Below are 12,860 nucleotides of genomic sequence, written 5' to 3'. Positions count from 1 at the left end.
GGAAGCTACATCCACTCAAACTGTGATATAACTGACAATTTTCATAAACAGTGCCATGAATATGAAAACATCTTGACAAATACACTTTTAACAAGTTACAATTCAACATCATTATCACCACTGTCACTTATTTAACATCCAATACTCAACAGTGCCATCCTCTAGTCACTTCTATGCATTACAGTCTTCATTTACATACACCTGTTATTTCTACACATTTTCTAGCATCAGGTAATCACCTTGTGTTAGGGCATCATCTTAGTCTTTATTGCCTTGTGGAAACCAGCTAACACTTTCATCGGTCCCCCCATCAGCCATTCACCCAGGTTCATCACCCAACCATCTTCATTTCATTTTCATATTTACAGTTTACACTCTGATCTATTCCCTGAACCATTTGTTTGTCTTCCTCTCTCCCTCAGCCATTCTCGACATGCATCTACCCTTTCTCACAATTAACACACAGATTTTTAATTGTTTCCACACTAAAAGTCCATGTCTCCTTGCCATAAGTAAAAACTGATAATACAAACTGAGTGCAAACTTTTCTTTTCAGATGCATAGGAACTTAATTTTTGGAACCTCTGTTTATTTCTTTTGCTTTCCATTCATTTAATGTTTTGAACTGCCCTGAATACAAATTTTTGTGAAGTGGTTCTGTAGCTTGAGTGTTAATTTGAACTACTTTATCCTTGATGTGTTGATTCTACATTATTTTAATTTTGTTGCAACTGATGTTCAAGCTTACTTTCAGAATTGCTCAACCTAGCTCTTCAGCTTGCAGTTGACAAAGCAAACAGCACAGTACCATCAGTAACATGAAGGTAATTTAGATATGTTCCTTCAACACATATTTTTTCTTTATTTTGTTCATTTTCAGGGTCTGAAAACTTCCTTATGACTACTAAGAGTCTCCATTTCAGATTCCTGTTTTATTTATGAATTTCTCACTATCCTGATGAAGTTTTAATAAAAGCTCTACCATTGGTGTCTATATTATTCAGCGCACTAACATAGGTTGAATCAATGTTGTCTTTCTCAAGGGGTGTTGGTACAGATATTGTTGAAACTGAGTCAAATGAGCTCTCAGAATCTATGAAACCCAGATGAAGATGTAATTCATACTTATGAATAAAGGAGATGATAAACAAAAAGTCAGATATGCTGCATCATCAATACGCACACAAACAAAAGATACGGAGATGGCTAGTTTTCGGAATCTATTTCCTTTTTCTGGCTGCAGGAAAAAGACGCACACAAACACACACTCAATCACTCACATGCACACGCCTGTCTCCATACACTATGCTCAGTCAACTGCCATCTCTTTACTGGGTGGTAAGGGGTGGATGGGGTAAGGGATGGAGAGAGGCAGGAGGCAGGGACGTGGTTGCGGTAAGTGTCTAGAGGCTTGTGGGGGAGTGGGGAGCCATCTGTGGTGGTATGTGGCAGACGGCTGGGCACATAGACTAAGGTGGGAGATAACAGCACACAGCTGTTTGATGTGGGGACACAAATTAGACAGAGGGTGCTGATGCAGGTGATGGTGTACAAGCGCATACAGTCAAGTGCACGTGTGCACACACACATGCACATACTATTGGACTGGGGGGAGAGGGGGCAGCGAGTTACCTTAGTTTTAGGCCAGGAACGTTGTGAGAGCCATGATTGTGCTGTAAGGATAGCTCCCATCCAAACAGCTCAGAAAAGCTGGAGCTGGGGATCTAGATGGCACGGACTGTGAAGCAGACATTGAAATCTTCCATGTTATGCTCCACTGCATGTTGTGCCACTGGGTGCTCCACCTTGTTTCTGGCAACAGTTTAGCTGTGGCCATTCATTCTGGTTGGCAGCTGATCGGTTGTCATACTAATTTAAAATGCTGTGCAGAGGTTGCAGCAGAGCTGCTATATTAAATGGCTACTTTCACAGGTGACCTGGTCTCTGATGGGGTGTGATGAGCCTGTGACAGAATTGAAGTAAGTGGTGGTGGGTGGGTAGATATGGCAGGTCTCACATCTGGGTCTTCCGTAGGGGTATGATACGAATGACGGGGGACTGGTGATTAGAGCAGCATGGGGATGGACTAGCATACTGTGGAGGTTGGGTAGGAGGTGGAACACTGCTTTGGAAGGGGTGGAAGTATCTTTAGGGTAGGATGTCCCTCATTTCACGACAAGATGATAGATAATCAAAGCCCTCATGTAGGACATGGTTTAGTTGTTCCAGTCTGGGAGGTACTGGGTGACAAGGGTGGCACTTCTTTGTGATGGGTTCTCAGGATAGATGTGGGGATCAGGTGTTTGTGAGTATATGGCACAGGAAATCTGTTTTTCAATTTGGCTGCATGGTACTGCCTGTTCGCAAAGGCCTCTGTAGGTCCTTCAGCATAATCGGCGAGGGGATTCTCATCACTGCAGATGCATCTACCATGGGTGGCCAGAGCTGGTAAACTGTTGCAAGAAACAGGGTGGAGCATCCAGTGGCACACCATGCTGCTGAGCACAACATGTGAGATATCAGTGGCTGCTTCACAACCCATGCAATATGGATCCTCCCCACCGGCACCATTTTTTCAGAGCTGTGCAGATGGGAGCTATCCTTACAGCATATCCTTCACTTCCATAACCTTCCTATCCTAAACCTATCACCTGCCCCAGCCCCCCTATCCAATTTGTACCCTCACATCAGCTAGCTATGTGCTGTTATCCAACGCTCTAGTCTATGACATCAAGTGCCTGCCATCTGCCACTTCTACCTGCGCCCCTAGCTAGTCCACATTTGGATTCCCACTCTCACACAAGCCACTAGATACTTTCCCCAACTCTGTACCTGCCTCCTGCCCCTCTCCATTGCTCACCCCACCCCATCGCATACCCCCACCTCACTCCAGTACACTGACTGTGGACCAGTAAAGAACTGGCATTTGACTAAGCACTCTGTAGGGAGACAGGTGTGTGTGTGTGTGTGTGTGTGTGTGTGTGTGTGTGTGTGTGTGTGTGTGTGTGTGTGTATGTGTGTGTGTTTTTGTGTGTGTTTTTCCTACAGCTGGAATAAGGAAGTGCATTCCAAAATATAGCCAAGTTTAGTACCTTTTGTTTATGTACCTATCAACAATGCAATGCTTGTGCCTATCAGTGTGGTGTCCCCCTTTATTCGTAAATAGTTCATAATTTTCAACCATTCTGTACATTATAATTCATACTTATTGTTGATATAAAATTCAACTTGTTCTTGTCTAATTATAAATACTGCTGTGATATTTCATTCCCTCTGAACAACTGAAATCATCATCACCATCATTTAAGTCTGATTATGCCTTTCAGCGTTCAGTCTGGAGCATAGTCCCCCTTATAAAATTCCTCTTTGATCCCCTATTCAGTGCTAACATTGGTGCCTCTTCTGATGTTAAGCCTATTACTTCAAAGTCATTCTTAACTGCATCCAGGTACCTTCTCCTTGGTCTACCCCAACTCCTCCTACCCTCTACTGCTGAACCCATGAGTCTCTTGGGTAACCTTGCTTCTCCCATGTGTGTAACATGACCCCACCATCTAAGCCTATTCGCCCTGACTGCTATATCTATAGAGTTCATTCGCAGTTTTTCTTTGATTTCCTCATTGTGGACACCCTCCTGCCATTGTTCCCATCTACTAGTACCTGCAATCATCCTAGCTACTTTCATATCCGTAACCCCAACCTTATTGATAAGGTGACCTGAATGCACCCAGCTTTTTCTCCCATACAACAAAGTTGGTCGAAAGATTGAACGGTGCACAGATAACTTAGTCTTGGTACTGACTTCCTTCTTGCAGAAGAGAGTAGATCGTAGCTGAGCACTCACTGCATTAGCTTTGCCACACCTAGCTTCCAGTTCTTTCACTATGTTGCCATCCTGTGAGAATATGCATCCTAAGTACTTGAAACCGTCCACCTGTTCTAACTTTGTTCCTCCTATTTGGCACTCAATCAGTTTATATCTCTTTCCCACTGACATTACTTTCGTTGTGGTGATACTAATCTTCATACCATAGTCCTTACATTTCTAATCTAGCTCTGAAATATTACTTTGCAAACTTTCAATCGAATCTGCCATCACTGCTTATTTTGTGTTCACATATCTTAATCTCACCCAGCAAGTCTATTGTTTTTAACATATGATCCATAAATAATATGAACAACAGTGGAGACAGGTTGCAGCCTTGTCTTACCCCTGAAACTACTCTGAACCATGAACTCAGTTTACCGTCAACTCTAACTGCTGCCTGACTATCTATGTAAAGACCTTTAATTGCTTGCAAAAGTTTGCCTCCTATTCCATAATCTCGTAGAACAGACAATAACTTCCTCCTAGGAACCCAGTCATATGCCTTTTCTAGACCTATAAAGCATAGATACAATTCCCTGTTCCACTTGTAACACTTCTCCATTATTTGCCATAAGCTAAAGATCTGGTCCTGACAACCTCTAAGAGGCCTAAACCCACACTGATTTTCATCCAATTGGTCCTCAACTAATACTCGCACTTTCCCTTAAACAATATCTGAGAAGATTTTACCCACAACGCTGATTAAAGAGATACCTCTGTAGTTGTTACAATCTTTTCTGTTTCCATGTTTAAAGATTGGTGTGATTACTGCTTTCGTCCAGTCTGATGGAACCTGTCCCGACTCTCAGGCCATTTCAATGATCCTGTATAGCCATTTAAGACCTGACATTCCACTGTATTTGATGAGTTCCGACTTAATTTCATCCACCCCAGCCGCTTTATTGCACTGCATTCTATTGACCATTTTCTCCACTTCCTCAAATGTGATCCTATTTCCATCATCATTCCTATCCCATTGTACATCAAAATCTGAAACATTACTGATCGTATTTTCACCTACATTGAGCAACTCTTCAAAATATTCCCTCCATCTGCCCAAGGCATCAACAGGATTCACCAGCAGTTTTCCTGACCTGTCCAAAATACTTGTCATTTCCTTCTTACCTCCATTTCGAAGACTGCTAATTACACTCCAGAATGGTTTTCCAGCAGCTTGACCCAAAGTCTCCAACCTGTTTCCAAAGTCTTCCCAAGATTTCTTCTTGGATGCTGCAATTATCTGTTTGGCTTTGTTTCTTTCTTCAACATAACTTTCTTTGTCTACCTGAGTTCTAGTATGTAGCCATTTTTGATACGCCTTCTTTTTCCTTTTACAGGCTGCCTTGACTGTGTCATTCCACCAAGCTGTTTGCTTCATCCTACCTTTATACACTACTGTTCCAAGACATTCTTTAGCCACTTCTAGTACTGTGTCCCTGTACCTTGTCCACTCCTTTTCCAATTACTCTTAATTGACTACATTCAACTAACTGCTACCTTTCTGAGATCACTGTTATGTACTTGGGCCTGATTTTCTTATCCTGAAGTTTCTCCACTCTTATCCTCCTACATATGGACCTGACCTCCTGCACTTTCAGCCTCACAGTACCAATTTCACTGCAGATTAAATAGTGATCAGTGTCATCAAAGAATCCCCTGAATACACGTGTGTCCCTCACAGCCTTCCTGAATTCCTGATCTGTTATTATATAGTCAATGACAGATCTGGTTCCCCTGCCTTCCCAAGTATACTGGTGAATGTTCTTATGTTTAAAAAAGGAGTTTGTGATTACTAAGCCCGTACTGGCACAGAAATCCAAGAGTTGTTTCCCGTTCCTGTTGGCCTCCATATCCTCTCCAAAATATACCCATAACCTTTTCATCCCCTTCTGTTCGATTTCCAATCCTGGCATTAAAATCACCCATGAGCAGAACACTGTCCTTGTCCTTTACTCTAACAACTACATCACTGAGTGCCTCATAAAAACTATCCATCTTATCTTGATCCGTCCCTTCACAGTGCGAATATACTGACACAATCCTAATTTTCTTTCTAGACACTGTCAAATCTACCCACATCAGTCGTTCATTTACATACCTTATTGTAACTACGCTGGGTTCCATTTCTTTCCTGATGTAAAGCCCTGCACCCCATTGTGCTATTCATGCTTTGTCTCCTGACAGGTAGACCTTGTATTTTCCCACTTCGTCTTCTTTCTCACCCCTTACCCGAATGTCACTAACAGCTAAAATGTCCAACCCCATCTTACTTGCAGCTTCTGCCAGCTCTATCTTCTTCCCAGAGTAGCCCCCATTGATATTAATAGTTTCCCACCTCGTTAACATTTGTTTGTCGAGTCGTATCTTAGGAGTCCCTGGTTTATCAATTAGAGGTGGGACTCCGTCACCTCCAAAGATCTGAGGCATTTTGCTCTGATTGTTGCCAGCATCATATTTAAAGTACCAGGGAAGCAGGTTGCTAGCCTTACTTGTCCCGGGTCCCATTGGGTTTTACCCCTAACGGCTGAGGGACTAACCGGTGGATTTGGTAGTCTTTGCCGTATGAGCACAAAGGTGACCACGACTCAGAATGTGTCCGAGATGCCCAGCCTTATTCCAAAGTAACTGGTGTCCCGACTGTCGGGACCACTTACTTGGCCACTCATACGTTGCCCGTGGTTCATGAACTAGGACATGACTACAGGAACCCACACCATGAACCACAGAACAACTGAAAATTAACAAAAACTCAGATACATGATTAGATTAGATTAGATTAGATTAGATTAGATTAGATTAGATTAATACTAGTTCCATGGATCATGAATACGATATTTCGTAATGATGTGGAACGAGTCGAATTTTCCAATGCATGACATAATTAGGTTAATTTAACAACATACTTAAGTTAATATAACAACTTTATTTTTTTGTGTTTTTTTGTTTTTCTTTATTTTTTATTTTTATTTTTTTATTTTTTAAATATTTTTGTTTTTTTTTTCTTAATTTATATCTAAAAATTCCTCTATGGAGTAGAAGGAGTTGTCATTCAGAAATTCTTTTAATTTCTTCTTAAATACTTGTTGGTTATCTGTCAGACTTTTGATACTATTTGGTAAGTGACCAAAGACTTTAGTGCCAGTATAATTCACCCCTTTCTGTGCCAAAGTTAGATTTAATCTTGAATAGTGAAGATCGTCCTTTCTCCTAGTATTGTAGTTATGCACACTGCTATTACTTTTGAATTGGGTTTGGTTGTTAATAACAAATTTCATAAGAGAGTATATATACTGAGAAGCTACTGTGAATATCCCTAGATCCTTAAATAAATGTCTGCAGGAAGATCTTGGGTGGACTCCAGCTATTATTCTGATTACACGCTTTTGTGCAATAAATACTTTATTCCTCAGTGATGAATTACCCCAAAATATTATGCCATATGAAAGCAATGAGTGAAAATAGGCGTAGTAAGCTAATTTACTAAGATGTTTATCACCAAAATTTGCAATGACCCTTATTGCATAAGTAGCTGAACTCAAACGTTTCAGCAGATCATCAATGTGTGTCTTCCAATTTAATCTCTCATCAATGGACATACCTAAAAATTTGGAATATTCTACCTTAGCTATATGCTTCTGATTAAGGTCTATATTTATTAATGGCGTCATACCATTCACTGTACGGAACTGTATGTACTGTGTCTTATCAAAATTCAGAGAGAGTCCGTTTACAAGGAACCACTTAGTAATTTTCTGAAAGACAGTATTGGCAATTTCATCAGTTAATTCTTGTTTCTCAGGTGTGATTACTATACTTGTATCATCAGCGAAGAGAACTAACTTTGCCTCTTCATGAATATAGAATGGCAAGTCATTAATATATAATAAGAACAACAAAGGACCCAAGACTGACCCTTGTGGAACCCCGTTCTTGATAGTCCCCCAGTTTGAGGAATGTGCTGATCTTTGCATGTTACGAGAACTACTTATTTCAACTTTCTGCACTCTTCCAGTTAGGTACGAATTAAACCATTTGTGCACTGTCCCACTCATGCCACAATACTTGAGCTTGTCTAACAGAATTTCATGATTTACACAATCAAAAGCCTTTGAGAGATCACAAAAAATCCCAATGGGTGGTGTTCGGTTATTCAGATCATTCAAAATTTGACTGGTGAAAGCATATATGGCATTTTCTGTTGAAAAACCTTTCTGGAAACCAAACTGACATTTTGTTAGTACTTCATTTTTACAGATATGTGAAGCTACTCTTGAATACATTACTTTCTCAAAAATTTTGGATAAAGCTGTTAGAAGGGAGATTGGACGGTAATTGTTGACATCAGATCTATCCCCCTTTTTATGCAAAGGTATAACAATAGCATATTTCAGTCTATCAGGGAAAATGCCCTGTTCCAGAGAGCTATTACACAGGTGGCTGAGAATCTTACTTATCTGTTGAGAACAAGCTTTTAGTATTTTGCTGGAAATGCCATCAATTCCATGTGAGTTTTTGCTTTTAAGCAAGTTTATTATTTTCCTAATTTCAGAGGGAGAAGTGGGTGAGATTTCAATTGTATCAAATTGCATAGGTATGGCCTCTTCCATTAACAGCCTAGCATCTTCTAATGAACACCTGGATCCTACTATATCCACAACATTTAGAAAATGATTATTAAAAATATTTTCAACTTCTGATTTTTTGTTCGTAAAGTTTTCATTCAATTTGATGGTAATACTGTCTTCCTCTGCTCTTGGTTGACCTGTTTCTCTTTTAATAATATTCCAAATTGTTTTAATTTTATTATCAGAGTTGCTGATTTCAGACATGATACACATATTCCTGGATTTTTTAATAACTTTTCTTAATATAACACAGTAGTTTTTATAATTTTTGATAGTTTCTGGGTCACTACTCTTTCTTGCTGTCAGATACATTTCCCTTTTCCGGTTACAAGATATTTTTATACCCTTAGTAAGCCATGGTTTGTTACAAGGTTTCTTACGAGTATATTTAACTATTTTCTTGGGGAAGCAGTTTTCAAATGCATTTACAAAAATGCATGGATTACAAGTGAAATCAAAAAGTCATCAGAAGGTCTTTGAATATTGTGGATTAGATGACACGTTACCACATCATTACAAAGTGTCATATTCATGATCTATGGAACAAGTACTAATCTAATCTAATGTCAATAATTTTTATTTGTTTGGAATTGCATAATACGTGCTAAGCTGTTTGCCGTGAAGATGTTATAAGGCAGATCCATTATCTTACAGCTTGTATATGGTACTGACAGCTTTAGGGCATTTTTTCATTGTAGCTGTGTCATTGACAAACATCACAGTTTTTAAACACTTCTCAAATGTCCCAGACAGATCACTTCTGTAGGCCAACAGCAGGAACAGGCCAGGCACCAAACTGTGGGGGACACCATAATGTTTCTGCAATCTGAATTTAATCTTCATTGTGTGGTATCATTTGTCATTATACCCTCTATTCTATATTTTTAAGATAAGACTTTGTTTATGCAAGGGCAACGCCTTTAACTCAATACCATTTTACTTTCACATCTAGAAGCTTGAGGTACACAATCTAAGGTCTTAACAATATCACCTAAAAGGCCAACAGATCATTTTGCCTTGTTAATTCTATAATAACTGAGGTCATAAGTTTGTTTATTTGTTTCTCGGTAGTAAATTCTTAAAGTGAGCCAAACTAGGCTTTTTCTAAACAGGTTGTTCTTAATAAGATGGTTCTATATTCTGTTGTAACATGAGATGGAGGGTAAAAGGTGTATAATAAGGGATCACTTGCTTATCTTTGCTATTATAAATCAGTGTTACTCTCACATACTTGAGTCTTTATGGCAGTAGGCAAACCTTGCCATGTTAACTGTTTAGAAAGATAACTCAAGGGCTTTTGTTTTGTTGAAATACCATTATAGTTAGAAGAGATATTGCTTTTCAGTGGTCTAACAGTCTTTTAATCTCTCACTGGTTTGTTGAAACTGGTGTCGGTTAGTATACAATATAGTTATTGTATACAGAGTTGGTTAGTATACAATATAGTTATTGTATACTAACCAACCATATCTAAATTATTCCAATGAATTTATTTTTATGGTCATTTTTTGTCCCTGTGTTTCCAGCTACTGTTAGGCAAAAAGCTTTGAATTTTTGTGACCTGTGATTTCAGTTAATCATGTCTCACAGCAAGTGCTATCAGGGAGTTGTCTCATTGAGTATATTCATTTCATTACTAATACTACTCCAGATTGATCTTGCTTTGTTTATAGAATTTTCGAATTCTTATGCAAAGTACAGAGTTTTGTCTTTTTGATTATATGGTGAATTTTGGAATACTGCATTAGTGTGTCTTCTTGTTCCTGCCCAAATGATGATTAATTTCATATAAGATGGTAATTCATACAGTAAAACATCCATTGAACATAAAAACTGTCTTACCGCTGATATTCAAATGTTCCTTTCATAATAGTCGAGTGTGACATATCTCTAGTAATACCAGAACATACTGTTAGTTTTGTGTTGTTTATAGTCATAGTTTTTATTTTTAGGGGCCAAAGCTAATTGCACTAATTTACACCCAGTTACCATTAAATACAAAACATGTTTTAGATGTTCTGTAAAGTATTATTTATGTATTCACAAACCTGCTTTCTGTTTCTTAGGCCATCATCAGTTTCCAACAGAAAAGTATTCCTTATCTAATATTGTCATCATCTTCTGTCAAATGCTGTTGGAAAATTCAGTTTATGTTATACTGGATTTTACCACATTAATATTTCATGCTAGAAATTATACCATTCATTAGAAATTTTTGTTCTATTTTTATGTTTCATTACCATAATTTTCTACAGCTATACTCTGTTGCTGCAACCACTCTCCTCTATATTGTGCTTTCTTATGTATTTGTTCATAATGTTGATATAAACTTCAAACTGTAATTTTTTTCCTTAACCTCTTCTTAATTTTATTTCTCAAAATTTTTTTTCTTTCCCTGTATATTTTAAAAATGTATTATGTATGAAGAAATGTTTATGAATTTTTAATTTGTTCCATGTACTTCACATTTTTGTCTGAGAGTATTAAACAGAGCTTCCCAAATATTTCTCATGATAAAATAAAATTTCCAATGTTTGTAACATTGACCTTCCTTTTCAGCATATATGACCAAATTAACAACAAGGTTTCGTTTAAGAGTTGCCATGAGAACTGATAACAGAGTACGGATAATGAGTGAAATCATAAGTGGTATCCAAGTGATCAAAATGTATGCCTGGGAGAAACCATTTGAGAAACTGGTTGAAATTGCACGAAGGTAAGATTATGACATAGAAAAGGTAACTGTGAAGGAAGTATATTGTGAAAATATTCTTTGGTGATATCAATGACATATTAAGATTTTATTAAGCAAAAGAAACGCTTCTTAAATTTTATTGGTAAACATATCATCAGATACAGGGAGAAAAATTGTCATCAAATAAAATGTTTTATTACTATTTGTTTTCTTATGATGTGCAAAAAAGATTCATGCCACAATAAAAAAGCAGTTTTCTGGCAAAAATATTACTAACAACTCCCTCACTCTGATAGGATATTTAATGCAGAAGAAGGCATTACTGAGATTAGTTTTTGATGTTCATGTGAAGTAAAGCATTTATCACTGAGAAAGATGTAAAAGTTTACGAATATTTCCTTCAGAACAATAGCAGAAACTAAACGCTGTTAGAAGCAGGTTTTTTGCTAGTATGGCAGGTGAATAAAATGTTTGATATCAAAGAAAAGGAAAAAGTCTAAAAAGAAAATATGAGCCCCAAAAGGACAATAAAGTACAATGTTGAAGAAAATCAAACAATCGAAAATCCAGGATGGAATGTAACAATATTGTGAAAAGGAAAGTTGCTACTCACCATATAGCGGAGATGCTGAGTCACAGATAGGCACAACAAAAAGACTGTCACAAATACAGCTTTTGACCAGTAAGGCCTTTGTCAAAATTAGACAACAGACACACACTACACACTCTCGCAAACACAACTCACACACACATGACTGCAGTCTCAGGCAGCGGAGGCCACACTGCAACCGGCAGCTCCAGTGCATGATGGGAGTGGCGACTGGGTGGGGGTAAGGAGGAGGCTGAGGCAGGGAGGAGGAGGGATGGTAGGGTAGGGGTAGCAGACTGTGACGAGCTGTTGGGGAGCGCACAGGGACGAGGTGGAAAGAGGGTAGGGGAGCTATGTGCAGTCAGGAGGGGGGGATATCGGAAAAGGAAAGAAGTAAAAAGCCTGAGTGCGATGGAGAGGAATGAGGGCTATGTAGTGCTGCAAAGGGAACAGAGAAGGACCTGAATGAGAGAGGACAATGACTAATGAAGGTTGAGACCAGGAGGGTTATGGGAACGTAGGATATATTGCAGGGAAATTTCCCACCTCCAAACACCAAAGAGAGAGGAAAGGTAGAGAAAATGAGAGAAACAAGAGAGGAGTGTGAGAGGAAATATCTAATGCATTGGCAACAGCATTGTCACTTGTTTAGCCTGTCAGCATCAAAGAACAAATACAAGAAGACTGCCTGCACCCATATAGCACAATACCCTGTCATATGATGATATTTACAATCTATAGACCCCTTGGCAGAACCTATAGTGTGAGCCCTACTAGAGGAAATTTTATGATTACTAACTCACAAAAATAGAATTTTAGAACAGTTTTAAAATTAAAAGCATCTAAAGCCAAATACCCTGTTTGTTTTATGACTGCATGGAATTTTACTATATAAGTAATGTTATTTTGTCCATGCTGGATCTCACAGACTCGGAGGCCACGGATCTCACAGACTCGGAGGCCATTAAACATTGTTGGTGAGGAATGCAGCTAGCCACAGCTACTTTTAAAAAAGCTTCATTCAATGTCACAGTGAGTTTCTGTTCATCATGCCCATCTTAAATGGCTATTGTTTATAATTAC

At 38.6% G+C, this 12,860-nt stretch overlaps 1 protein-coding gene across 1 annotated transcript in view; it reads left to right on the top strand.

Annotated features, from left to right (window-relative positions):
• LOC126452249 (ATP-binding cassette sub-family C member 4-like) overlaps positions 1 to 12,860 on the top strand; it is a 216,804-nt gene that overhangs the window by 52,655 nt on the left and 151,289 nt on the right. Inside the window, exon 5 of the mRNA XM_050091041.1 lies at positions 11,053 to 11,209. Coding sequence (XP_049946998.1) covers positions 11,053 to 11,209 — 157 coding nt within the window. The remainder of the gene's footprint in view (positions 1 to 11,052; positions 11,210 to 12,860) is intronic.

The sequence above is a fragment of the Schistocerca serialis genome, unplaced genomic scaffold (genome assembly GCF_023864345.2).
Source record: "Schistocerca serialis cubense isolate TAMUIC-IGC-003099 unplaced genomic scaffold, iqSchSeri2.2 HiC_scaffold_840, whole genome shotgun sequence".
In the NCBI taxonomy this organism is placed as follows: domain Eukaryota; kingdom Metazoa; phylum Arthropoda; class Insecta; order Orthoptera; family Acrididae; genus Schistocerca; species Schistocerca serialis.
This window is presented reverse-complemented; position numbering and strand designations above follow the sequence as displayed.